Source organism: Bactrocera tryoni, chromosome 3, assembly GCF_016617805.1.
Source record: "Bactrocera tryoni isolate S06 chromosome 3, CSIRO_BtryS06_freeze2, whole genome shotgun sequence".
Taxonomy (NCBI): Eukaryota; Metazoa; Arthropoda; class Insecta; order Diptera; family Tephritidae; genus Bactrocera; species Bactrocera tryoni.
The window spans coordinates 22,955,706-22,980,621 of NC_052501.1; the positions used below are offsets into that span (position 1 = coordinate 22,955,706).

Sequence of the window (24,916 nt, forward strand, 5' to 3'; positions counted from 1 at the left end):
ACAGATAAAAATTTATTAAATAAATAATAATAATATGTTCACATTCACTCCAGAAATATAATATTCTGATAATTTATTTATTTAAAAATAAAAAATAATAAAAAACATTACGCAATTTAATATATAGTGTTTTTGATTTATAATTTTTGAAACTTCCTTTGTTAAAGCTTTTTCATGGCTGCGAAAAAGTTTTAACTAAAATGATAATAAGTGTATATTTGTTTTTAAAATAATTTTAGAAGTTATAAAAATAAAAAAACAACAACTATAATAATTTAATAAATTAATTAGTTAATTATATATAATTGCAATATTTTAATTTAGTTGTTGTTAATAATTAAATTTCAAATAATGACTAAATTGTAATTAAATTATCAATTTCAAAATTTTTGTTGAGCAAAAATGTGTTATTTTAGTTTGTTAAAACCTTTTAATGGCTGCTAAAAAGTTTTAACATTATCTGTTAGATTTTAAAATCAACCAAACCCATTTTTAGTAAAAATTAACTTGATAATATTTAAAAGGAATTTTTTTTCTCGCAATACCGTTAAAATGCAATTTTAATTTCCACAAAATTTATTAGTAAATTTTTTGCATAATAAATTTAAAATTTTTTAAATAATATTTAGATTTAAATTTTTAAGTTAAACTTTTAAATTTTCTAAATTAAATTTTAAATTTTTTAAATTAAATTTTAAAATTATAAAATTAAATTTTAAATTTTTCAAATTAAATTTTACATTTTTTTAATTAAATTTGTAAGTAAATTTTTTGCATAAGAAATTTTTAATTTTAATAAAAAAAAAATTAGGTAATTTTTTTTCCTTAAAACTTTTACTCTCAATTTCATTACTGTGCTGCAAATGTTTCAAGTAATGCTCTGCAACATGTTTATATGGCTGTGTGGTAAACATGTTGCTGTCACATTTTACTTCTTGAAGCCAACATTTCTTCTCTCATGAGTAGCTCCTAAAGCTGCCACATATACATACAGATATATTTTTATGCTTATATATATTATTTTAATTTAACTCTTGTTTTCTGCACTTTATATACAAAATATTTTAATATTTATTTATTTATCATTATTTTTTGTGAAAGGACAACTTTTGAGTTTTTTGCCTCAGAGGACGTTTTAAAGCTTTAACTATCGCATTTTAATATACAAACGTAAATGATTTTTTTTTATAATTTTTAACTAACCAAGAAGTTTGTTGATTGTACATAGGTAGATTTGATAACAAGCGCTTTAACTTTAGCTACTATTAAACAGTTTTTTTGTCTTATCTTTAGTCATATTTGTTATTGTAAACCATTTTAATTTTTTTTATTATTTATTATTATAACACCTGTAACTCGGCACGTTCCAACCTTTCAATTCTAATATTATCTACACAGCATCTTAAAAATCATACATTTTTACTACATACATGTACGTATGTATATACAGAAGTTTGTATTAATGAGTTTTTATAATGTTATAAACTACAACTGCAACAACAAATGCACTTACATACATAATTTCCATATTTTCTTTAGACTCAAGCATTTACACATGTGTGCATATTCATATTTATGTACACACTTGTACATATGTACTTATATTATATATGTAAGTACAAACAGTTTTCTGGTTGGGGTCTCTCACTGCCTATATGCCACTACATGCACCAATACATATGTATGCATTTTGGCTTGTAAGTATTGCAATGATTGTTTGCAGCTTTTTGCTTGCTGTGCAGCTTTCATACGAGTCTGTATGCCAGCGAAACCTAAGTAAATTACGTTGTTTGTGAAATTTGCATTTGTATAAGTGTACAAAATTTGTGGTTATTTTCTAATTACACTACTAACAATTCATTTATTTACTTTTATACACTATCAAATACTTAAAAACTAATTCCCTAATTTCATGTGAACATTAACTAGTGATCAAATTACATACGCAGGTAAATACATACATATAAAGTATATATGTATAAATGTATACGTGACACAATTTTGGCAAAAAACACAAGAACTTTAATAATATAGCAGACTTTCCGCTTAACTATTGCAAAAATGGTGCAACAGAATCACACATAATACACTTTGAATCTTGCAAATGGCTGATCTCAGACCTCAGCACCCTCTTTGGCATCGGTGAGCCGCACTTGTGTTGCCTCCGCCGTCACACCGTTAACTGAGACTTGCTGATCGCGCCAAGGTGTGGTGAGTATTTTTAAGCGCTGCAAATAAATTAATAAAAACAAGAAAAAACGTTAACTTCGGTTAGAATACCTTTCACAAGTGCATTTTTATAGCATAAAAAGGAGTAAAAAAACTGTGACTTCGGTTGTCCGAAGCTTGAATACACTTCACAAATAGATATGATTCCATGAAAGAATTTGATTTTGATGCTGGAAAATATGCGGCAATTACCCGTCTGAAGAACAACAAAAGATTGATGGATTAACGGCCGAGCTAAGTATTCAAGTACGGCGGCGAAGAACTGACAAAGTGCAACAGCTTCTTTTTAGAATATGGTCGAACGAAAGCAATGATTGACATTTAAGTGTCCTTTGCCCAATACACAAAAAGGGCGACCCCACAGTCTGCACCAACTACCGTGGTATAAGCCTCCTCAACATCGAATATAAGGTTTCATCGAGCGTAATATTTGAAAGATTAAAACCCAGCGCCAACAAACTGATCGGACCTTATCGCGTGGATTTAGGCTTGAACAATCAACAACATTCTTGAAAAGAGGATCGAGACGCATCACCTCCAGAATAACTCTCGCCAACAGGTGCTACTTCGGACCAAGTAGGCAATTGAGAAGTAAAGTCCTCTCTAGACGAACAAAGACCAAACTCCATAAGACACTCATTATGCCCGTCCTGCTAAATGGTGCAGAGGCATGAACGATGACAACATCTGATGAGTCGACGTTACGAGTTTTCGAGAGAAAGGTTCTGCGGTAGATTTATGGTCTTTTGCGCAACGGCGAGTATCGCATTCGATGGAACGATGAGCTGTACGAGTTATACGTGAACATTGACAGTGAATTAAGAGACAGCGATTACGCTGGCCAGCTCATTTCTTCCGAATGGACGAAAACACTCCAGCTCTGACAGAAATGGCTAAAACTACGCAGGTCACCACGCTGATTATTTATATTATATTGTATATATACTTTAAATGGTCTCCAAAGTTAATATATCCTGTACAGGGTATAATTACAGTTAAAAAATAACTAGCCATAAATAAATTTTAAAGTTCGGGTAAATAAATTTACCTGCTTGATGGTGCCCGGTGTTTTGAGCATCATGATAATAGCCACCGCCGGTATCATCATCACCGAGGAGCCCGCTATACACCAACCCAACGTATTGGCCCACACTGGGTATGTGTAGTCTTCATATGTTAACGGTTCATAACCGATCAGCCCATAAACTATAATGAAGAGTAAGAAAAGTGGCGCTACAAAGCGCCAACAAATTTGCCAGTATTTGCCTGGTGGAAAGCCGATCATGTCGCGTATATCTTCGCAAAAGCGATTTGTGCCTGAAATTAAGTTGAGTATTATATAAAGGACAAAACTAAAATATTTGCTCGTAAAAAAATGTACCGTAAATCCACGACACCGCGATTGACTCGAAGAACACCGCTACAAGTATTGAGTAACCAGCGGCATAGCGATCCAGTAATTGAAAGAAATAGAAACCACCGTGAGTGCAGCTAGCCAAACCCACAATGAAGTAGAGCGAGAAGAGAATGGCAACGAAGATCTCACGATTCTTGCCGATCTTTGGAAATTCATCACTTAAAGCCGTTATAATGGCCTCAGAACCGCCAAACTGCATTGAAAATGTATATTTAAGTCAATGCAACAACAATAAAAATATATTACACTTACGGAACTATCTAAACCCAAGGTTAGAAGCATCATGAAAAATATCAAAGCCCAAAAAGTGCTTCCCGGCATGGTGGCAATGGCCGCTGGATAAACGACGAATACCAAACCCGGACCCTCGGTGGCGACATCTTCAATATTTTGTCCAGATGTGTGGGCCATATAGCCAAGCACGGAGAATATCACAAAGCCAGCAATAAAACTGGTAGCCGAATTGATACAGCTCGTAAGTAGCGCGTCTCTGATTTTTGCGAAAAGCAATTAAAAAGAATAATGATACAAATATTTATAATTAAGATGAAAACTCACTTGTAGACATTATTGTGGTATTTATTGTATGACGCGTACGCCAAAAGCACACCGAAACCAGGTCCCAATGAGAAGAACACCTGTGTCGCCGCATCTACCCACACATCCGCTTTGTAGATAGCGTCAAAGTTTGGATTCAAATAGTATTTTATACCCATGGCGGATCCAGGCAGTGTAATGCCACGTATGAGCAATATCAACAGCACACAATACGGAAAGAGCGCCGTGAACCACACAACCTTACCAGACGTGCTAATGCCTTTCCACAAGGAGAAATAACAGATGAGATAGACGACTAGCAAACAAACGGCCATATCCCATTTAATTGGGCCGAGGTCATCTAACCCTGAACTGCGATTCAATTCCAGTATATAGCGGCTAAAAATATATGAAGATTTGTTCAACGAAAGATTCTCAAAATTATACTTTGAAGGGTGAAAAATTTTCAAAAATTCACTCCCAATATTTGAGGAAGCATTCAGTATAAAAGCCACTTACTTGAAATATTCCGATGCTGCGGAATGAAATCGCTCTGTTGTCGTTGTACTTTCCAAAGTTTTATTTTCGTTGTAACTCAATACGGACTGATTGTCAAATGCGAAATCGGTGAAGTTCATAGATATATTTAGCGGTTGGATGGTGGGTTGCATGGGAACGATTGTATTTTGTTGAACTTCAAACTAAAAGTAAAGTATAAAGGATATTATGTTAAATACATTATTTGAACAAATAATTATCACAATGATGAAACAGTAAAAATATTACCGGTTTGCAATAGTCCGAGTTCCATGGATTCGTACACGACGTCCAGGGCAGATTATTTGTGAATGAGGCGAAGAAGAAACGTAAACTCCAAGCGATTATAACATTGTAATAGAAATCAACATAGAAAGCAATCAGCACCACTGCATAACCGATTCCTACAAATATTTAAATTTTAAAATTTTTAAAATAATTTTAAAATTATTTGTAAATATGTGTTTCCCACGCTTTACCTTTAAATAACGGCACTAAACGTCCCCAACATGTAATGGCACCCTTACGGTTATGTTGGCCCAATGCTAGCTCCATATAAAATAATGGTATACCACCTACTAGCAACATAATACAATACGGTACCAGAAAAGCGCCTGAAAATATAAATGAAAATGTTTTCTATAAATGGAATGTATATATCTTATACACATTATTATATATTTTGGAACTTGTATTTTTGAATGTTAGTAAGTTATTCAGTGAAACCAAACATAGTACTATCAGCAAAAAATAGTAAGACTTAGTTCATAAATTTAAAATTCTTAATTTATTCTTCAAAATATATGTCGTCCCCCTCAAAGTATTCCTTCTTAGTCACAATACACTTGTACCAACGTTTTTTCCAGTCCTCGAAACAGTTGTTAAACAGTTTACAGACTAACCAAAAGGCGCGGAACTGAGTCAGGCGAAAACGGTCGTTGTGACATGATATTGGCTGAAAATTTGGCGAAAACTCAAATATAACTTATTGACAGTTTGGCCACGCAATTAATTCGGAGTCGATAATCGAAGAAAACTGTCAACATAGTCGTGCTTTTTCGGCTTCGGCTCACTATTACCACGATATTGGAACGATTGATCGTCTGTTTCCGGATCGTAAGCATAGATCCAAGACTGATCGCCAGTAATAATACGTTTCATGACACCCTGGTAGTCGGAAATTCAGTGATTTTGAAACCAATCGTGCTTTGACTCATCTTTCAAATGGTTTTCACTGATCCTTCCGATATTCCAACGATGCATGTAAGAACTCTGACTATTTATAGTTTATTCTCAAACATCAGTTCCCAAATTTTATTGACGTGTTCATCAATTAATGTTTATGGTCGTCCTAGAAGTGGTTCGTCGTCAACGCGTTCTAGACCCTCTTTGAATAATTTGGATGTTTTCGTCGCTGACACCCTCTGTGGGGCGGTTCACCGTCATCGGTGATCATTTCACAACGTCGAAACTTTGCATACCAATCGTGGATAGTTGATTTTCCTGGAGCAGTGTCCAGAAACTCGTGATCAAGCCAAGTTTTTGCTTCAACTGTATTTTTTTCTTTCAAAAGGCAATATTTTATCAACACGCGAAATTCCTTTTTATCCGTTTTTTTCACAATAACAAAAGATGCTTCACTCAAAATGATATAATACAGGAACTAATCCTACAGCTAGCAAATTGACTATATACTAATATACCCTTCACAGGTGCATTTCTTTTAGTAACTGTGTGGCCAGTTTGTATATGCTATAGTAATCCGATCTGAACAATTTTTTTGGAGATTATGTTATTACCTTTAGCAGTAATCGATGTCAAATTTCGGAAAGATACCACGTCAAATGCGTGCCCTTGATTCTGATTGTTCAGTTTGTATGGCAGCTATATGTTATAGTGGTCCGATATCTACAGTTCCGACAAATGAGCAGCTTCTTGAAGAGAAAATGACGTTTGCAAAATTTCAAAACGACATCTTGAAAACTGAGGGACTAGTTCGTATATACATATACATACACTCAGCTCAACATACTGATCATTTATATATGTATATACTTTATGGGGTCTCCGGCGCTTCCTTCTGGGTGTTAGAAACTTCGTGACAAACTTAATATCCCCTGTTCAGGGTATAATAATATGAATTTTAGAGCGCCATCTTTGTTCCAGGCCGGTGACTTTTCATTTCAACTGCTATTTCTATTCGGGGAAACTATAATTTCTTTTTAATGTCAGTTCTGTGGAGAAAGTTTTTGAAAAACCCTCCAATCCCTTGTAACTATTATAACATTATGTTAGCAGATACCATCACCTTGTCTGTTAAAGCGGTTACCATTTCAGGTAACATTGGTTTTATATAAGAAACTTTTTGAGGACCTGAACAATCCAAACCCTGAAAGTAATTATCGAGAAACCATCATATCAAGGGAATAAAACAATTTGATTGAAAATCATCCAGCTTGCTGAGGTAAAAATTCTTAAGAACTAAAATTTTTACAGATTTAAGTCTATAAGAATATAACAAACTAACTATGTACTTATTTACCAACAGTACTTATTTAATGAACGTCCACTATTGGATATTCAATAGAAGTTTTCAATTACTAGAAATAAAAGTAAAATAATTAGATGATGTTAATTTGGATTTGGTTTACAATAGCAATAACTTTGCATTGAACCAGACTATTATGAATTAAATCGTACTTGTATGTAAGTACTTGGAAATAAAAGTAGTTTTATGGTATAAGATATATATTAGATTAAGAGATTATTGGAATATAAGTACCTTATAAAGATGTTTTCCCAAAAAATTGCATAATTTCATATATATTAATATATTTTTAATATATTTTTAATTATTTGTCATGCTAAAGGATAGGCGTGTTTAAGTCTATTTAACAGATAATTGAATGCCCTTACGAACGGCACTGCTGAGTGTCCACCTAAGTACTTTATTTATAAAATTTAATATTTTCTAATAACTAATAAAAACGATAGTTCAATCATTTTTAACAATAGTTCTCGAACTTTTCAATTAGTCCGTTAAAATTATATTATTAGCGAACGAGAGTATATAAGTATATTCACTGAACATTTTTATATTCTAAGGCTTAGTATATAACTACATAGACATAGTTAATGAAACTTCACAAAAGCAAACACTAACTTCATTATTAAATTATGGCCATTAGCAAAAGAAGACAATGTGCAGAGCAAACGAGAAAATGCAACAGTGATGCAGTGGTTATTAAAAATCCTCTTACATTTAACCAGCAATAAATGAAATAATGTTAAGATGAAAGACTTTTATAAAATGATAAGACTTTCATGGTCAGAAAATTATTTTATAACCATCAATCATTTATAGTATTTAAAGATTATAAGCGTTTTGCATTTATCTCACCATGTCATTAAATTTGCATTAGATTTATTTACATTCATGAAAGTTATAAAATGATTGTGAAATCAAGTTTGTCTAAATTTGAAATCCTATATACTATAGTACAGAAGAATATACACCGAACGAAAAGTTTACGAAGTATACATGGCGTATGAGTAATATTGTTATACATTTTAATACTAATCGAGACAAACTACTTAAATTTCTATAGAAAAGTAGAGACAGAAATGAAAGAGAGTTTACTGTTTTTGAATCGAGTATTTTATGTTAATGTTATTTAAGAAGCATTATCAAATAATTAGTGAAGAAAGTGTTTATTGGCCGACGACATCTCTGAGATATATCAAATACTAACCGCTGTGTACGAGATAAAATAGAAGAGAGAATCGTGAGTGACCTTTGCGCAGCTGCGTTCTAGATTCTCTATTAGGTTAAATTTCTACTTATCCATAATCGACCCTGACATATCAAACATATGTCCAAAGTGCAATCACTCCCCGCATGACACTAACCTCTTTGCTAATCCTACTGACACCCTTTTCTCCATATAGACCGACCCCGTTTAAACAGCCTGGGCCCTTTCGTTGGATAACCTCGATGACAACTTAATCCTTACCATCCCAACGGAAATTAGAAACCCGTTACAACAACAACAACAACAGATAAAATACGTCGAAAACGATGATTCGCTCTCAAATATGGCGCCAAAATAAAAATATGTACAATTTTTCTCATTTTAGATGAAATTTCCAGTTTTAAAACATTTTTTTTAAGGGGTTACGTAGGTGTTAATGGCTAAAAATTGCCTACTTTCATCATTTATTTATTATGACTTTTGAGCATACTGTAGAGCAACATTTGAATAATATTTTGTGAATTCTTCGTAATTTCTTTTTTGGAAAATTCAGCAATTGGTAGTTAGTTTTCGGGAGCACCGCCCGAAGAAACCGACGAAGGATTCATCTAACTCAAAAAATCAACTTTCATCGGTTAATTGATGTAAGGAATTTTTAGCAATAACAACAACCGTGTTTAGGACCAATTTTTGCTACAAATTGCTTTGAAAAAAATTAGTTGTAATCGAAACAAAAATCCTTAGATCAATCTCGAGGTCATTCTATTTAGAAGATTTGGGAAATATTTCATGAAGATCACTTCACAAGTTTCTGAAAAATCATCACCACCGACTTTGAAAACGATGTTGCCAGAGAAAAGCAAAATTTGGGAGGTCTAGCCTGACGGGCCGCTATCGCAAAGATTCTATCTCCCACACTTTTATTGCGATCGCCATGAAGCTTTGCGAAAAAATTCTAGACATATCGTAATATAAAAAAAATAATAATAAAACGATTTTTTTTTTAATTTCATAGCCCACGTAACCCTTAATACTTCGACTGTAGCATAGGTATATGGAAAGTAGTGCTGCTTTTAGAGCAACTTGTTATTGATTTCTAAATCAATAAAAAAAAAGTAAATCAGTTCAATGATTCAACGATCATCATAATATTAATCAATTCACAAGAAGAAGCCTGAAAAATTATATCAAAGCAATCATAAATAAATATTCCACTGTTAAGGAAATAAAAATGTCACTTGCAATGCTTACTTCATATTCAAATTCTATAATAAGCACACATCAGTTCAGTAAAAAAAATATATGACCCCACTCTTTACTTTGATTTTTTACTTTTATTTATCATATTACAAGTTGCTTGCGCGGTATATATAACAATACACAAGTACACCAGTATTATATGCTAAACTTTTCCAACCACTTACTCTTTTCTATGATTCGATTTTCTCACAACCCCCAATACTCCTGCAATCCATCCGCCCACAATTAGGAAAGCCTAATTTCCTTTTTCCCGTTACAGCAGCACCATTTTCCGTCCAACAAAGTGTCACAGCCATTACCACATGTTTAACACCTTATAAAATGCTGTTGTCCTACAAACTCCCCGCCGCCTGGACTCATTTTTGTTTTCCACCACACTCTCTTGGGTTCACTTAAAAAAGAACCAATATGATTTTGATTATAGCACAATATAAATCTAATTTTAAAACAAAATATGCACAGGCCTTCCACGCTCATACACATACATCTAGTACATACATATGTATGAATGTATTTGGTACCATCGATATCGCCATCGTCATGCTGTACTCCTATTGCCTTTGTTCCTGTGTCGACTTGTTAAATGAAGTGCTCTGCTCTTGGTTGACAAAGGCACACACCGTTTTCGACATCAAACATCAACAGCACTCGCACTCACTTTGTGGAAGTGTGAGCGTGTGGTGTTTGTAGGTGTGTGCGCGTAGCCATTTTCATTCAATATTTTGTTATATATAGTCTACATTGCAATTGTTGTTGTAGCCAATGCAAATTCGATGGTTTCGATGCTTGGCATTTATCGTTAAATTGTTAGTATGTGTGTCTTTAAAGTGGGTATACAGCATAAAATAATGACGTCATCTAATCAAATTTCCTCTTAAAATAATATGCCGTGCTTCTATGTGTGAGTAGCAAGGTAAGTGATCCCAACGTTGCACCAATGTGTATAGAAGTCAGTGAGATTGTGACTTGAAGTGTGCTTAAATGATGAAGTGACGTTACACACATACACTCATTATATATTCACGTACTTAAGTATGTAGTATTTAGTGAAAACTTTGCATGAAATTAATGTATTTGAATCACAACGGATAAATTAATCTAGTTGATTGGTCAGAAAAGTAAAAATATTTCAAACATATATATTTTGAAACAAGCAAATACGTTACTTCAGCTGCACCGATGATACCTTTCACAGAGATAAAAGTATACAAGAATTTTATTTTGATCGGCCAGTTTGTATGACAGCTATAAGCTATAGTGCTCTGATATCGACGGTTCCGACATATAAGAACAAAACTGAAGGCCTAGTTGGTGTACGAACAGACGGACGGACATTGCTAAGGCGACTCAGTTATATAAATTATAGGAGCTAAGAGCTTTTTTCTGTTTTTTTGAGTGTTACAAACTTTGTGGTAAACTCCATTTACCAAGCAGGGTATAAAAATATACCACACACATAAACACAATTCCTTTCAACTACCCTAGTACTCCAGCTAGGTATCCATTTTTCCAGATTAACTATATACTTTAAACTCAGAGGTTTACGAACAAATCTTGCACCGCATCAAGCCAATTTCTGATACCCTCCTCTGTTGTAATGTGACCGTATTCCACTTAAGGGCTTTCTACATAGACAGAAACAAATGCTTCTCAGAAGGGACAAGGTGAGGTCTATAAGCCGGGTAAGAAAAAAATTTTCAGCCGCTGTTTTCCAACCATATAGTTTTTAGCCGGTCTTGTAACATAAAATCGCGGCTTATCATAATGAAAATTATTGCCTCGTCTCTAGTCGTAAATTCTGGAAGCTTTTCGACAATTGCTCGCTTTAATTTGATGAGCTGCTCTTCTGAACCTAATTCAAACCACCAAACCAAATTACCACCACCAAATTATTCAATTTTATTATCAAAATAGTCGTACTTTAATTGCAACTTTTCGCCCGCTTTTGCTATTTTATGATCGTGATATTCGACGACCTGTGCTCGCATTCGCCGAAAGTGTTGCTAAAGACCGCAATTTGTCGATTTGAAGACATTCTCAAGAATTGGGGCTGTCTCAAACCACAACCTGGCGGATTTTGTGAGTATATTTGGACTTCCATCCATATAAAATTCTTCTCACTCAAGAACTAAAGTATTTGGACCATCGTAAACGTCATGAATTAGCTGATTTTGCCTTAGATCAACTTCAAAACGGTAATGATTTTTTTAAGAAAGTCATCTTCTCTGATAAAGCTCACTTTCATCTAAGTGGTGCGGTAAATAAACAAAACTGTCGATTCTGGGGCGAAGGAAATCCACGAATCACTCGCTAATAACCATTACATTCACCTAAATTGACACTTTGGAAGAAGTTGATCTTGACAACATCTGGTTCCAACAATACGGGGCTACCTGCCACAGGATTATTTCAAGAAATTGTGAAAATGGATGGCCTCCAAGAAGTTGTGATTTAACACCATTAGACTACTTTTTCTGGAGATATTTGAAGTCTTTATCAATAAACCAGACTCTCTCAATTTTAGAAGTCAATATTAAACGTGCTATTGATGACATGATTGACGACTTGATTTAGTGAAAAAAGCACTCGAAAATTGGGTTCATCGAACTCGTTCCTGCAAAAGTAGTAATGGCGTCCATTTTAATGTTATATTCAAAACTTAATTGTATCGATTATATTTTGCGTTAAATAAAAAGCATTTGAATTTCCTTAAACACTTAGTTTAGTGTTTATAAGAGACATCATATCACTCATATAATTTTTTGCATTCAGGATTATCGTAATAGATCCATTTTTCAATATCAAATACAATCCGATGCAAAAATCTCGATTACCAAAGACTTCCACCGAAATTTGGTAATTTTCGGCTGAGGTTTTCTTCATTTTAAAGTAATGTCCGATATAGTATTTGATTGAAAAAAAATTATTATCAAATTCAAATAAATCGCATGTACTGAAGAGATGCACAAGGTCAATAGTTTTTCGACGCATTTTCGGAATATTTAAATTATCTAATAATATTCAAGTTACGATATTACATACTTGACAAATCGCACGAATATAGTTATAGATCCAATAGATGAAATCAAACAATAGCTTCGTTAAGCCCCTATAAGTAATCGACGAAATTTTTTCCAAATCATAGGATATACACATTTAGCACGAAACTATAGGCAAGAGTTTTCTACCAAAAACCTCAAACTCGTCGTCTCCATAGTACTTGTATATTTAAGGAAACACTCTCCAGAGTGAGGAGAAACCGCTACTGCAGAAACGCTACAATTTATGTGAGAACTGAAATCGGTATTCAATATTACAATAACACATAACGTAAAAGTGAAAAATTATACACATAATATATTTACATGCAATAAAGCACTCGCTTAAGCCGCTATTAGCCATAAGTAAGCAATGATGAGAAAATGTATTAGTCACAGGCGAAGTCAAAGCTGATTTAGCTCCTTCCATTTCATTTTTCCTTTACTTATTTTTGCTTAGCTGTAACGCTATACTCGTATAAGTATTATCATTACCCAGCATAGTGAATCATAACGGCAGTGCGTAAAATTTATATTAAGTCAGTTGTCATGGATATTTAAGCCCGTTATTACGACCAACTTGTGGCTGGGTTGCAGCGAGCATTGCACGCAGTGGCTTACTTCGGTTTTGCTGATTGAATGCAATGAAGCGTACGATTTTTATTTGAAATAAACTTGAATTTTAAGTACTCACACACTCTCAGTGTGTTTCAGAGAGCAATGCATAATTGTGAGTCCTTCAAACATGATTTTCAACCTAACCTAACACAGCTTCGCGTATCTAGCACATGATTATTGAACTTGCCTTCGCTTTACGAACGTGTGTGGCACCCTAATTCGTAGGCCAAAACACTTTACCGCACGTACACCAAGGCTTTATATGCCTTTCGAAGTCAAACTGTGGAAAAATCCCACCATTATTTTCTCGTTTTTTCTCTGCTTTTCGCACTTTTTCTGCTGATTTTCTTTGTTAATCCAAACTTTATGATTCTGCATGCCACTACAAACTCTTTCTCGTCGCTTTTGACTTTGTTGGCTGAGTTTTTTTTTTCTCACTCCACCACCACTCAATGGCAGCGGTAAATGCGATTATGACTGCCAGATTTAGTTGTCTTACAAAAGCACTTAACTTTGAAATTGTCTTGGCGGATGCCGAGCGACATGCTTTGCCTTGCTTATGAATGAAACATGTACATACATACACATAAAAGGCAAGTGAATTGACTTTGTTGGTGTCTACTGAATTCAAGTACCGATTCTCGTTATTAAGTTGTGTAAAGCTTTGAACATTCGGGATTTTGTTGGCTTCTTATTGCAGCAACATAAATCGTAGAATACAGTCGGGTTGAGAGTACTTAGTCGGATAAAAAGTTCAATCCGTTCGGGTTACGAATTATCCAACCAAATATTAGTTTCTTTCGATCTAGATCTTGCCGCAATCTTATTATCTATTGTTGTCGACATCGCTTTCGCGGTTATAGCCGAGTTTATAACAGCGCGCCAGTCGTTCCTCCTTTTTGCTCTTTGGCGTCAATTGGAGATTACAGGTCCTTCGTACTTGTCTCGGAGAATACTCTTAGAGTTGGAGTGCTTACATCCACACGGACGACTTGACTTAGCCAACGTAGCCACTGTATCTTGATTCGCTGAACTTTGTCAATGTCGACGAATATCTCGAAAACTCGTAACAGACTCGTCCATGCCTCTGCACCATATACGACGTAGGGTATGATGTGTGATTTGTAGAGTTCGGGCTTTGTACTCAGTTGCCGACATAGACCGAAGTAGCAACTGTTGGCAATATTTATTCTGCGTTGGATTTCGAGGCTGACGTTGTTGTTGATGTTAATTAATGCTGGTTCCAAGATAGACGAAATCATCTACGACTTCGAAGTTTTGACTGTCAACAGTGACGTGGGAATCGAGAGCGACGACTGTTTATTTGATTCCAGGTTTTCTTTACAGTTTCATTTTAAATTCCAAAACGAATAAAATAAAAAATAGGGCTTAAGCAGGTCCAGGATTTTTATTTCAAAAATTATCTGCAAAAATTTTCCCCAAAACTATAAGCAATGAAACATTTACTTTGAGGAAGACTTCAGACAGCATTACGAGTATGTCGATTGCCCAGAATACGCAGTAAACCGAAGTCGCTTCTGACTAAAAATAACATGGAAAAGATCGATACTGCGTGAATTATCCAATGTCAAAATCATCTGGGACGTCGCAAAAGCCAAGGACCTCAATAGAGTAACATGGCACGCTCTCCTTACGCCATTTCGTTCTGGGTATTGTAGCAGATTAAAATAATTAACCAGAATAGTCCCTGATATATAGAAGCTACTGCATACTATAAGTCCCCGTATGACTCTAATCACCTGTTTGCAATGAAACAAACGAACTTAATCCACTCTCTCTTTGGTCCGAAACTGTCGAAACATCTCATTTCCACGGCCAATCGTTAAGTTGATTCGATGACAATTAATTTATTGCTTGGAAGAAAGCATGCTCTCGATACTCGCTATAACTACAACAACATGGCGAACCCTCTTCCACCCTTTAAAGCCATAAACACCTCTTTGGAATCAACAATTATCTCACAGATAAGGTGAATTGAAAACTGAGTGCTGCCTTCTTTAGACTCTAAAATCATTTTATAGCGTGGTTTAAATGTCGGACAATCTTCGTAAAATGATTCTCGCTGCCAAATAAACGTATAATAGAATCAACAAACTCTTTCTTACCAATCCCGAAATGAATACCGGAAAACCGCAGCCAACTTTACTTACAACACTGCCAGCAAGCATCAAAAGGCAACAGGATGCGAATAGACCAGCAATAGCAACTGGTGGTGATAGTGTTGATGGCAATATTGAGGCGACGCATTCAAACAGAACACAGCAATTTTCTCAAGGAAGTGTGCCATAAGAAGCACATTTAATGGCAGCACTTCACTGGCAAAAGTGTTGAGCATGACAAATGGCATATATTGTGGTTCTTATGCTAGACACACTTACATAGACTGCTATATTGCTATATGAGTACCTTTACAGCTACGCGACACTTAGCTAAAATTTTTCTCCCACAAAAAAGAAGCGAAAAGTTAGCCAGCAATTGTTGCTTAAGCTATTACTACAATTATTATTGCCGGAGTAGAGTCGGGTGTTAAGTGGCATAAATCATAGCAATAAGCCAGCAAGCACACTTACTCAACTGCATACAAACGCACATCATTATATACATATATGTATATGAGTCCTTAAGTCAAATGTAATCGACTCCTGCCATCCGTTTACAGCACATTATTACGTCGACACGCCTGTACAACAATGTAGCTACATAGTTGGCTAGGCTGTAGCAAATTGGACGCACACAAATTAACTTTAGATTGCCATGCGGATTATGGCAGATTAGGTGTAAGCTTGTGGGTGTGCTTTGAGTATTTAATTATTTCCTCTTACACGCCAAGATAATACTTAAAGTAGACTTAAACAACTGCTTATAAACGAAATTAATAATTGAATAAGCAATTATTGAGCGTATAACACATAAATACTTTTACATATATTTGAAGTAGAAAACATAGTGTGGGTACTTACCACCGCCATTTTTGTAGCATAAATATGGAAATCGCCAAACGTTTGCTAAATCGACTGCGAATCCAATAACTGATAGTAAAAAATCGACTTTGCCGCTCCATGTCTCACGCTGATCGTCACTATCTGCTTCGTCACGTGGTGTTGGTGTCTTAGCTATCTGTCCGGTCGGTGACATCGCCAAGGCGATGTCCTCTCCTTCGTCGACGCCGCACTCTAAATCTGAGAAAATTGATCACTTTAGTCCAGTTATCGGGCAAATTGATACTTTATTCAACATAATTAAGTTTTAGGAAATCATATACTGTAATTCTAATTTATTCATACTATTATGAGCAAAAAATAATAAGACTTTGTTCATAATTTTGTAATTCTTAATTTATTCTTCAAAATATATGTCATCCTCCTCAAAGTAAACCCTTCGGAAAAGCATGCAATGCACGTTGCGATTCACGTTTAATGTCTTCAATTTACTCAAAAAGGTTTTCCTGGAGCCGTCGTTTGAGTTTTTTGAATAGCCAGAAGTCACACCGAGCTTAATTGGACGATTACGGTGGTTGCGGCACAATATTGGTTGAAAATTTTGCGAAAAACTCACGAACCAAGAGTTGTCGGCCCAAAATTCCGGCCTCATTTTATAAATAGTTTCACAAATGACACATAACACTCAAATAGTATTCCTTGTTGACAGTTTGGCCGGTTGTGGCCCACCCTGACGATGTGGCAGTTTCGGTTAGAGGTGAATTTCCGAATACCTTCGCTAACGATGTCAAACGATAGGAAATAATATAAACCGTTGGACCGTAATGTGTGGACTAAACTTAAATGCCAGCAAGACTGTGCTAGTATTGCTCACTAGGAAATACAGTACTCCAGAAGTCATGCCGCCATTATTAAATGGGACCAGGCTAACCATTAAAGATGAGACAAAGACCAATGTTAGACAGGAATCTTTCATGGAAACCAAACTTAGACACTATATAGGTGAGGCCCAAATGGGGTTAACTCCTCATGTAGCTCAATCACACTATAAAGTAGTTGTTAGACCGATTATACGATACAGTATATTGGTATGGGGCCCAATAATGGAAGAGAAATACGCGAAACAGCGTAGCAACTTTTATAGTATAAGCAATGGCAAGTCAGGCACTAAACATCATTTTACACCTGCAGCCTACAAACTTCTTCTAGAAGCAACTGGCTGCAAAGTCAGCTCATAGAGTGAGACAATCCATCCAATTAGTCGCCTGTAATACTTAGTAAGTTCTAGTTCCAACCCATTACCACGAATTTTCGAAATCCTATAGAATTAAAACTATATTCAATTCCCAATATCCTTCCAGCGAAGAGTAGGAAAGAACGTAGCATTTATACAGATAGGTCCAAACTAGATAATCGAGTCTGAGGTGGTGTCTTTTCAGTAAAATTATACACCAAGACAGCATTCCGTTTACCAGACCGCCACAATAGATTCCAAGTGGAGATCTCAGCAATCAAAGAAAGTCTTGTTGCTCCGACAAGGAGTGTGCTCACAACAAGGAATATATTCATATGTGTATATGGATAGCCAAGCGGCGTCGAAATCACTGAAGTCTCCTACGGTTTCATTAAAGATAGTGAAAGAATGCCTTGATCCCTTAGTGGTTCTAACATCATATTTGACGATAAACCTGCAATGGATTCCAGGGCATACTGATAATTGTGAAGCAGATAAACTAGAAAAGGTATCAGCTTAACAAGTAGGCAAGCGTAAGCACATGTCAACCATTAAAATTCAAAATGATATAAGAGCTCTAGTAGGGGTACTAACAGTGCCCTATCTTATTGCCAGACATGCCCACAGATTATGTGCACCATACAATGTATATTGTAGAAGCTATCATGAGGTAGAAAATGAAGAGACTATAAAACATCTTCTATGCGAATGCAAGGCTCTGTAGTGAAAGAGAATCGCAACTATAGGTCAATGCTTTCTGGACGACGTTTCAGAGGTTGCAAAAAGAAAAATTCTCGCACTGCCGAACTTCATCAGAAGCACTGTGTGGTTCAGAGAGGTTTAACAGAGTGAGCGAATATTAGCCCCGGTGGTATCACAATGAGCCTCCTAGAGATCTACATAGCTGCGTCATCACTCGCCTACTCTCCTCCGAATTAACGTTTCCTTTTGCATTTTGCTAACATCATGGCAAGCTTTCAATAAATACTATATCAACAGGTTAGGTTAAGTTAGTGTTATCTGGTAGGCCAATAAGCCACGCATAGACCAGTTTTGGTTCTTTGCGATACCAGATAGAGTTCAGTTACTAGGCCCATGAAGAGTGCCTACGCTTGACGCGAATTTTAACAGACTCTGTGGCCTCACTATTGATGCCCCCTCCAGTGTATCATAGCGTGAAGACCCTAGATTCTTACAGTGTTGTCTTTCCAATGCGAGACAAGTGCATAAGAGATGCTCCATTGTTCCCCTGGTGCCTTATTCTAGCCATTTCTTGCAGTCTTCTGTCAACAAAGATTATATTGTCAAATTCTCTTAAATATTATTTCATGTGAAAAATCGTCCACTTATATTTTAACTTATATCCATAAGATTGAAATCATTCCTGTTTTTCACCGCTAATAAAGCCCTACATATGGCACGAGTACGAATATTTTCAGCGGCAACATTAAGAGCGAATAATACGAATTCTTGTGGATATGATGCGCGACAAACATTTAACGTAGCTTGCTTTAATTGCTTAATTGATGAATGTTTGAGCACAATTTCTGTGGCAGATATGAAATTTTATGTGTGGGCAGATGTGACAAATGAGTGCGCTATGCTTTCGAAAGCAACGACAATGTCACATACTTGTGTATATGTCGTTATGTTTGCGGGCTAAACTGATTAAACTAACATAGAGTATTATTAACCCGATTACTGTACGTCTGCTAAAGTGTCAGCATAATGGCACGGTCAGCACACTTTTTCAATATGGGTTAGCCACTGATTGACAGTGTTCCCGAAAAAATCTAAACAAATAAGAAAGGTATACTCAGATTTTAATAAAAAAACAGGTAAAAAAACAAGTCGTTGCCCTTTAAATTACACAGAAATCCACATATATTTGATTAACATTATTTATTGATGATAAAGAGTCAACGTCGACCCTACCCTCCAATTATACAAGTATGATGTGTGATTAATACAGATATACTTATGATATCATTATCTACATAGGTATCTCCATGTGAATATTTTCCCTATTTCCATGTTCGCCAGCTCTCCAGTTTACAAACAATTAAACAGTTCGAGTATCGCCCTCTACCCACGGTTGCCGTTTGAGTTCTTTTTAAACTTTCGTTTTTTACTTTTCATAACGGCATGTATGCAAATGACTTGAATGGCTTTCAGGTGCTTTTTATTTGTTGTTATCGGCTTGTACACAGGTAAGTGCTTGACCAAAGCATACCTGTATACTACATAGTAGGCGTATATGTGTATGATTCATACATTAATAGTATGCATATACACTTTGAAATTGACCGTACTATTAAGTATTATCATCAATAGATGTATATTTTATTAGCAAATGTCTATTCTAACCATAAATATGTGTGAAGCTGCCCCCATCAGTTGCGGTTTGCTGTCAGTTTTCATAAAAAACCTTTTCTGTGGCGAAAGTATATACTGAGTCCAGTCGAAGGCCAAGTTCTAATTTAAGGGTTTAACTAAAACACGTAGATTTTTCCCGAGGGGTTTTAATATGATAATAAATTCATTATTTATGGAATTTTAGTAATGCGCCATGGTAACCTTGTTTCACAATGGACAAGATCGTATCACTAATATTATGTACAAAATACGTCAAGTAAAGTAAATAAAAAGTGTGAGAGCCTAAAAAATCACATTGCAATTTTTGAAGAAGAATCATATTTCGGCCGATTTTCTAAGATGTTACGTATACTCATACAATAACCTAGAGTTGAAAAATTTAAATTAACAATATTGAGCATTTTTTTAAAAATTGAATTGGAAAGAAAATTTTGAAATCAGACCAAAAAACTGGTATATGATTGCATGGGAAACTATGGACATACTGAACATTTACAAAAAATATTAGAATGGAATTGTTTGTCCTAAGCAATTTTGAAAAAATGTTTTAAGACTTGTTTGTCAGAAGTCACACGAAGCTAAATCAGACAAATATGGTGGTTGCGGCACGATGCTTTATCGTGGTGCAAAACCCAAGAATTGACAGCCCAAAATTTTGGTCTCTTTTTACAAATAGCTTCGACAAATGACGCATAACACTCAAGTAGTATTCCTTGTTGACAATTTGGCCGATCGGAAGAAGTTTGCAGTGCACCACACCTCGATAATCGAAGAAAACTGTCAACATAACCTTTATATTTGACCTAATTTGACGTTGTTTTTTCGGTTTCGGCTCACCCTTGCTACGTACAATATTCGGCGGATTGATCATTTGTTTCCGGGTCGTAAGCATAGATCCAAGGTTCGTCGCTAGTAATAATACGGTTCATGACATTCTGGTAGTCGGAAAGCATTGTTTCACAGACGTTAACCCGACTCTGTTTTTCGAAAAGAATTAGTGATTTTGGAACCAATCGCGCTCTCACTTCTACACTAATGTTTCAAAATAATTTTCACTGATCATTCCGATATTCTAACGATGCCAGTAAGATTTTTGACTGTTAATCATCGTTTCTGAAGTACCAATTCCTTTATTCTATTAATGTGGTGATCATCAGTTGATGTTGATGGCTGCCCTGAACATGGTTCATCGTCAATGCTTTCTTGACCCCCTTAAATTAAAAAATCTTACTATTTTTGACCCACAGTAGTACGTGTGTGCTGATGATATTCCACAAACTAAACATTTTTGAAAATTATAATATCAAAATAGTATTGAAGTCTAAAAAGTTTGGAAAACCGCCCAAAATATGTAAATGTAAAATTTTGTTTAAAATATTTTTTAATATATTTTTCTTCATTTAATATCGTTTTTATTTGTACCTGAATTTACACTTTTACTCTTAGCAACCGACGGCATTTTTACGCTTTTGCTTTCCACTTAACACTTGGCTAATTGCATGTAAATGAGGCACTAAATTTACACGAAATTCACGTTGCTCTTTAAAATTCGCTGACCTCCGATTTTTCATAAATTATTTATTTAAAAAATAAATGAATTTAAAATATAAAATATGTTAAATGTTGCGCGGCCACATTTCACGTTCATTCTATTGCTCCACCGAATGCCAACTGACGATGTTGCAAGTGGAAGCAAAGCTCAAACGCAGCTCTGAAGCAACGCACACATGTCTCACACTTTTTCTACATTTGTGGCTGTTAATAAAGCGTCTAATTAATGAGCTAACGGTTTAACGATTTCGGAAATTATGAGAGATTTAACGAGTTTTTTTAATACTAAATAAAAATAAATTTTATATGATTTTTGTTTGACATTTCAAAAATAAAATATTCTTTTATATATTTTGAAAATAGTTTTCCAAATGTAAAGAGCTCTGTGTACTTGTATATACCTATGCATATATGCATGTGGGTAGAGATGCACTGATTATTAACGCCTTTACGTGCCGACGGCATCATTTTTCATGCACCAAGTTATATCGTTTGCATTAAAATGCAAATAAATAAGGCAAGTCACTTTCGTATGGAATGATGCTTTCAACGGTTTATAATTACAAGTTTTGAATTTTATTTTATTCAAAATAGTAGTTTACACGTGTAGGCATGTTTATAGGTTGGTAATGAAATCTACTTTCATTGAATAAATGAACTGGAATGAGTTGAATCTAAATATAACTAAAAATGGTATAATCAACACAACCCAACCCAAATAATATATACTATGTAATTAATTGTTTATATTGATTTCAAGTTGTTAATACATCATTAATCATATCATTATGGGGCATAAAATTAAAAGGAAAAATATTTTTTCGCTTTAAAGCTACTTATTGGTGTTAAAAATACAAAAACAACATTATTCATCATGCAGAAAAAGACTTTAGAGTCCACCGAAACCCTAAAAAATATAAATTTGAAAAACCATATCTCTCGAAATTACTGTTTTAACGTAATCGGAAACATTTAACATAAACTCACTAAGTTGTTTACCGTTTTTTTTTTTTGATTGCGAATTTTTCAATCAAATTCAATTATCTTAAACAAAATTGTTTGTTACAGATTTGACCTAATGAAAAAAATGTTTAGTGCATAGTTTCACTAAAAACAGTATTTTTCCTTTAAAGATCCACCATTTTTGCAAAAGTGAAAAAATGCTCTGTATTTTTCTAGTTGTTGGACAAGAACTTGAAAAAGTAAATGATTGAGACAGCGCTTCAGTATTCCTCCAGCACAGCGACCTTTCAAAAAACGACGTGTGTACAAAATCTATTGAAAATTTTAAAATTAAAATTTCGCGGTTTTGGAGAATCCAACTCTCAACATTTTTTTTATATTGATACATATACTTGCCCTTGAAGTATGAAAAAATTTTCAGCTTTATTCTTGGCTTACGAGTACTCGAGTACTTTACCTGTATAAGTCGCTAAGGTTAGACGTGTTTTTGCGAACTTGGCAATCTTCGTTTATTAAAAGAAATGGATCAAAAAATTTATTGCTGAAATCGCCAGACATGGTTTCATGAGACTTTTTACTATTTCCAAAAATAAAGAGAACCTTAAGTGAATGTTGTTTTGCAAGTATGTATACATGACATAGAAGCGCATCGCTGAAAGACCTAAAGACTATCCCGGAAATAGAGTTTGAGAAGTGTTTCGACGATTGGAAGAAGCACTATCTTAAATGCATGATATCGCATGACAACTGTACTGAAGGCGACAGCAATAATGTAGAGAAATTATTTAATATTTTTATCAAAAAACGAGAATTCCAAATAAACACATCTCGTATATAATAACTACCGTGCCTTAAATAAAGTATTTAATTTTTCTGTTTCTTTAAAAAATTTAAAACTCGGTGATTTTTCGATACTTAATTGTAGCGAAACCTCTGTTAATCTATATCTGTAGAATTCTTAACTTTTTTTTATATGAAAATAATATTTGATTTACTTAATTTCTTCCGTCTTTTTTCAGCTTTAAGACATAAAATAAAAAATGTAATTTTGAGTCAGTGTCAATATTAAAAAAATCACAACATTAACGACGGGTCTGCAGAATTCCAAGACCACAGCCGCACATGGCCTTTCAGTTTTAACACTAAGAAAAAATTAGAAAAATACATAATATACACATATTAACGTCACATAAATGAAATTCTAATTATTTCACGGTTCTTTCGAAAAGAAAATTGTAATTAGGGGATTTTTCATCTCACAAGTCTAGTGAAACCCCTAAAAAGGTTGCTTGTAAAATTCTGAATTACTTTAATATAAAAATATAAAACACTATTTTAATTTGAGTTTTGAATATTTTGAATAATTTTATTTGTATTTCTACTTAAATTTTTTAGATTAAAAAAAATTTCAAAAATTTCAAATTTTTTTTTTAAACATTTTTTTGTATTTAGAAACATTTTATTTTTATTTCTACATAAATTTTCTACAAATTTAAAAAAAAAATCAAATTTCTTCAAATTTTTTTTTGTAGATACTTTCAGATTCTAATTTCTTTGGTTTGGAAAACTTCGTTATACTTTTATAAAAGTAATAAAATAAAAATATATTTGAAATAAAAAAGCGATGTCTTTAATTGAAATTTTAGAAGTATAGATTTTGAAATAAAAATGTTCGTAATTAATATATTTTTTGAGGAAAAAAATATGTACATTTTCAATGAAAGAAATAAACGAATTTTAATTTTCAAAAATAATAACTATTAGTTATAAAATGAAAGAAATTTATTATTGAGTTATGAAAAAATAATACTTTTGAGCTATGAAAATAATATTTTGAGTTCTAAATAAGAAATATCTTACTTTTAGTTCTTTTTACTTTTTTTCTTCCCTCTTAAAACTATTAAATACCACATTAAAACCACAAAATTGCAAATAAAATTTACCTTTATTTTCTAACGTCAAATTATAGCTATTCTGGAAGCATTTTCAGAATGTCGCTTTTACGCACATCGTATTATTGTCAAATATACATAAATTTTACGAACAAAAATAAATCACACAATGTTGCGTAAGGTGTACAAAATTCTCAAAAACCGTAAAACGTTGCACATTTGGAAAAATTGTTATTTCGAATGAGAAACAAATTTTAATTTAAACAATTTTGATTTAAATGTTAACTGTTCGACAGAAAGTACTTTTTTCAAAGCATTTGTTAGACTTTTTTTAAGAAATTATATATACTATGTTTAGGTCTTTTAAGCACTTAAGACTTATTTTTATAAACTTTCAATTTTATCCAACTGTAACACTTTTGAGCTATTCTCCACCAAGCTGTGGTCCTAAGCCGACCGTGACATTTGTACGAATGCAAAACTGCCCATTGGATCGCCCGCTTTTATAGTCGAAACTGGCGACGACAGCAAGGTTGAATAGTGGCGACAAGT

The 24,916-nt window shown here is 34.1% G+C and overlaps 1 protein-coding gene across 2 annotated transcripts; it reads right to left on the bottom strand.

Moving 5' to 3' along the window:
* Positions 1–770: 770 nt before the first annotated feature.
* LOC120771844 (sodium-dependent dopamine transporter) lies at positions 771–24,641 on the bottom strand. Of its 2 annotated transcripts, none has more exons than XM_040100086.1 (10): positions 24,416–24,641; positions 16,370–16,588; positions 5,200–5,334; positions 4,970–5,124; positions 4,703–4,884; positions 4,205–4,582; positions 3,899–4,136; positions 3,611–3,839; positions 3,278–3,546; positions 771–2,228 (listed from the first exon to the last, which is right to left on the bottom strand). In XM_040100086.1, the coding sequence occupies exons 2-10, from the start codon at positions 16,542–16,544 to the stop codon at positions 2,115–2,117; spliced, it is 1,875 nt and encodes a 624-aa protein (XP_039956020.1). In that variant the 5' UTR covers positions 16,545–16,588; positions 24,416–24,641; the 3' UTR covers positions 771–2,114. The 2 variants fall into 2 exon arrangements, with proteins under 2 accessions (XP_039956020.1, XP_039956019.1); XM_040100085.1 differs by lacking the exon at positions 24,416–24,641 and adding an exon at positions 21,381–21,573.
* Positions 24,642–24,916: the final 275 nt, after the last annotated feature.

Bases quoted from the DNA above. Each gene is read 5' to 3' on its own strand.
- LOC120771844 (XM_040100085.1), bottom strand. From the start codon at position 21,417: ATGCCGTCGGTTGCTAAGAGTAAAAGTGTAAATTCAG. The intron at 5,125-5,199 runs GTAAAGCGTGGG...AAATATTTGTAG, and splicing joins TTTAGTGCCGTTATTTAAAG to GAATCGGTTATGCAGTGGTG. The intron at 3,840-3,898 runs GTAAGTGTAATA...TTTTCAATGCAG, and splicing joins CCTTGGGTTTAGATAGTTCC to TTTGGCGGTTCTGAGGCCAT.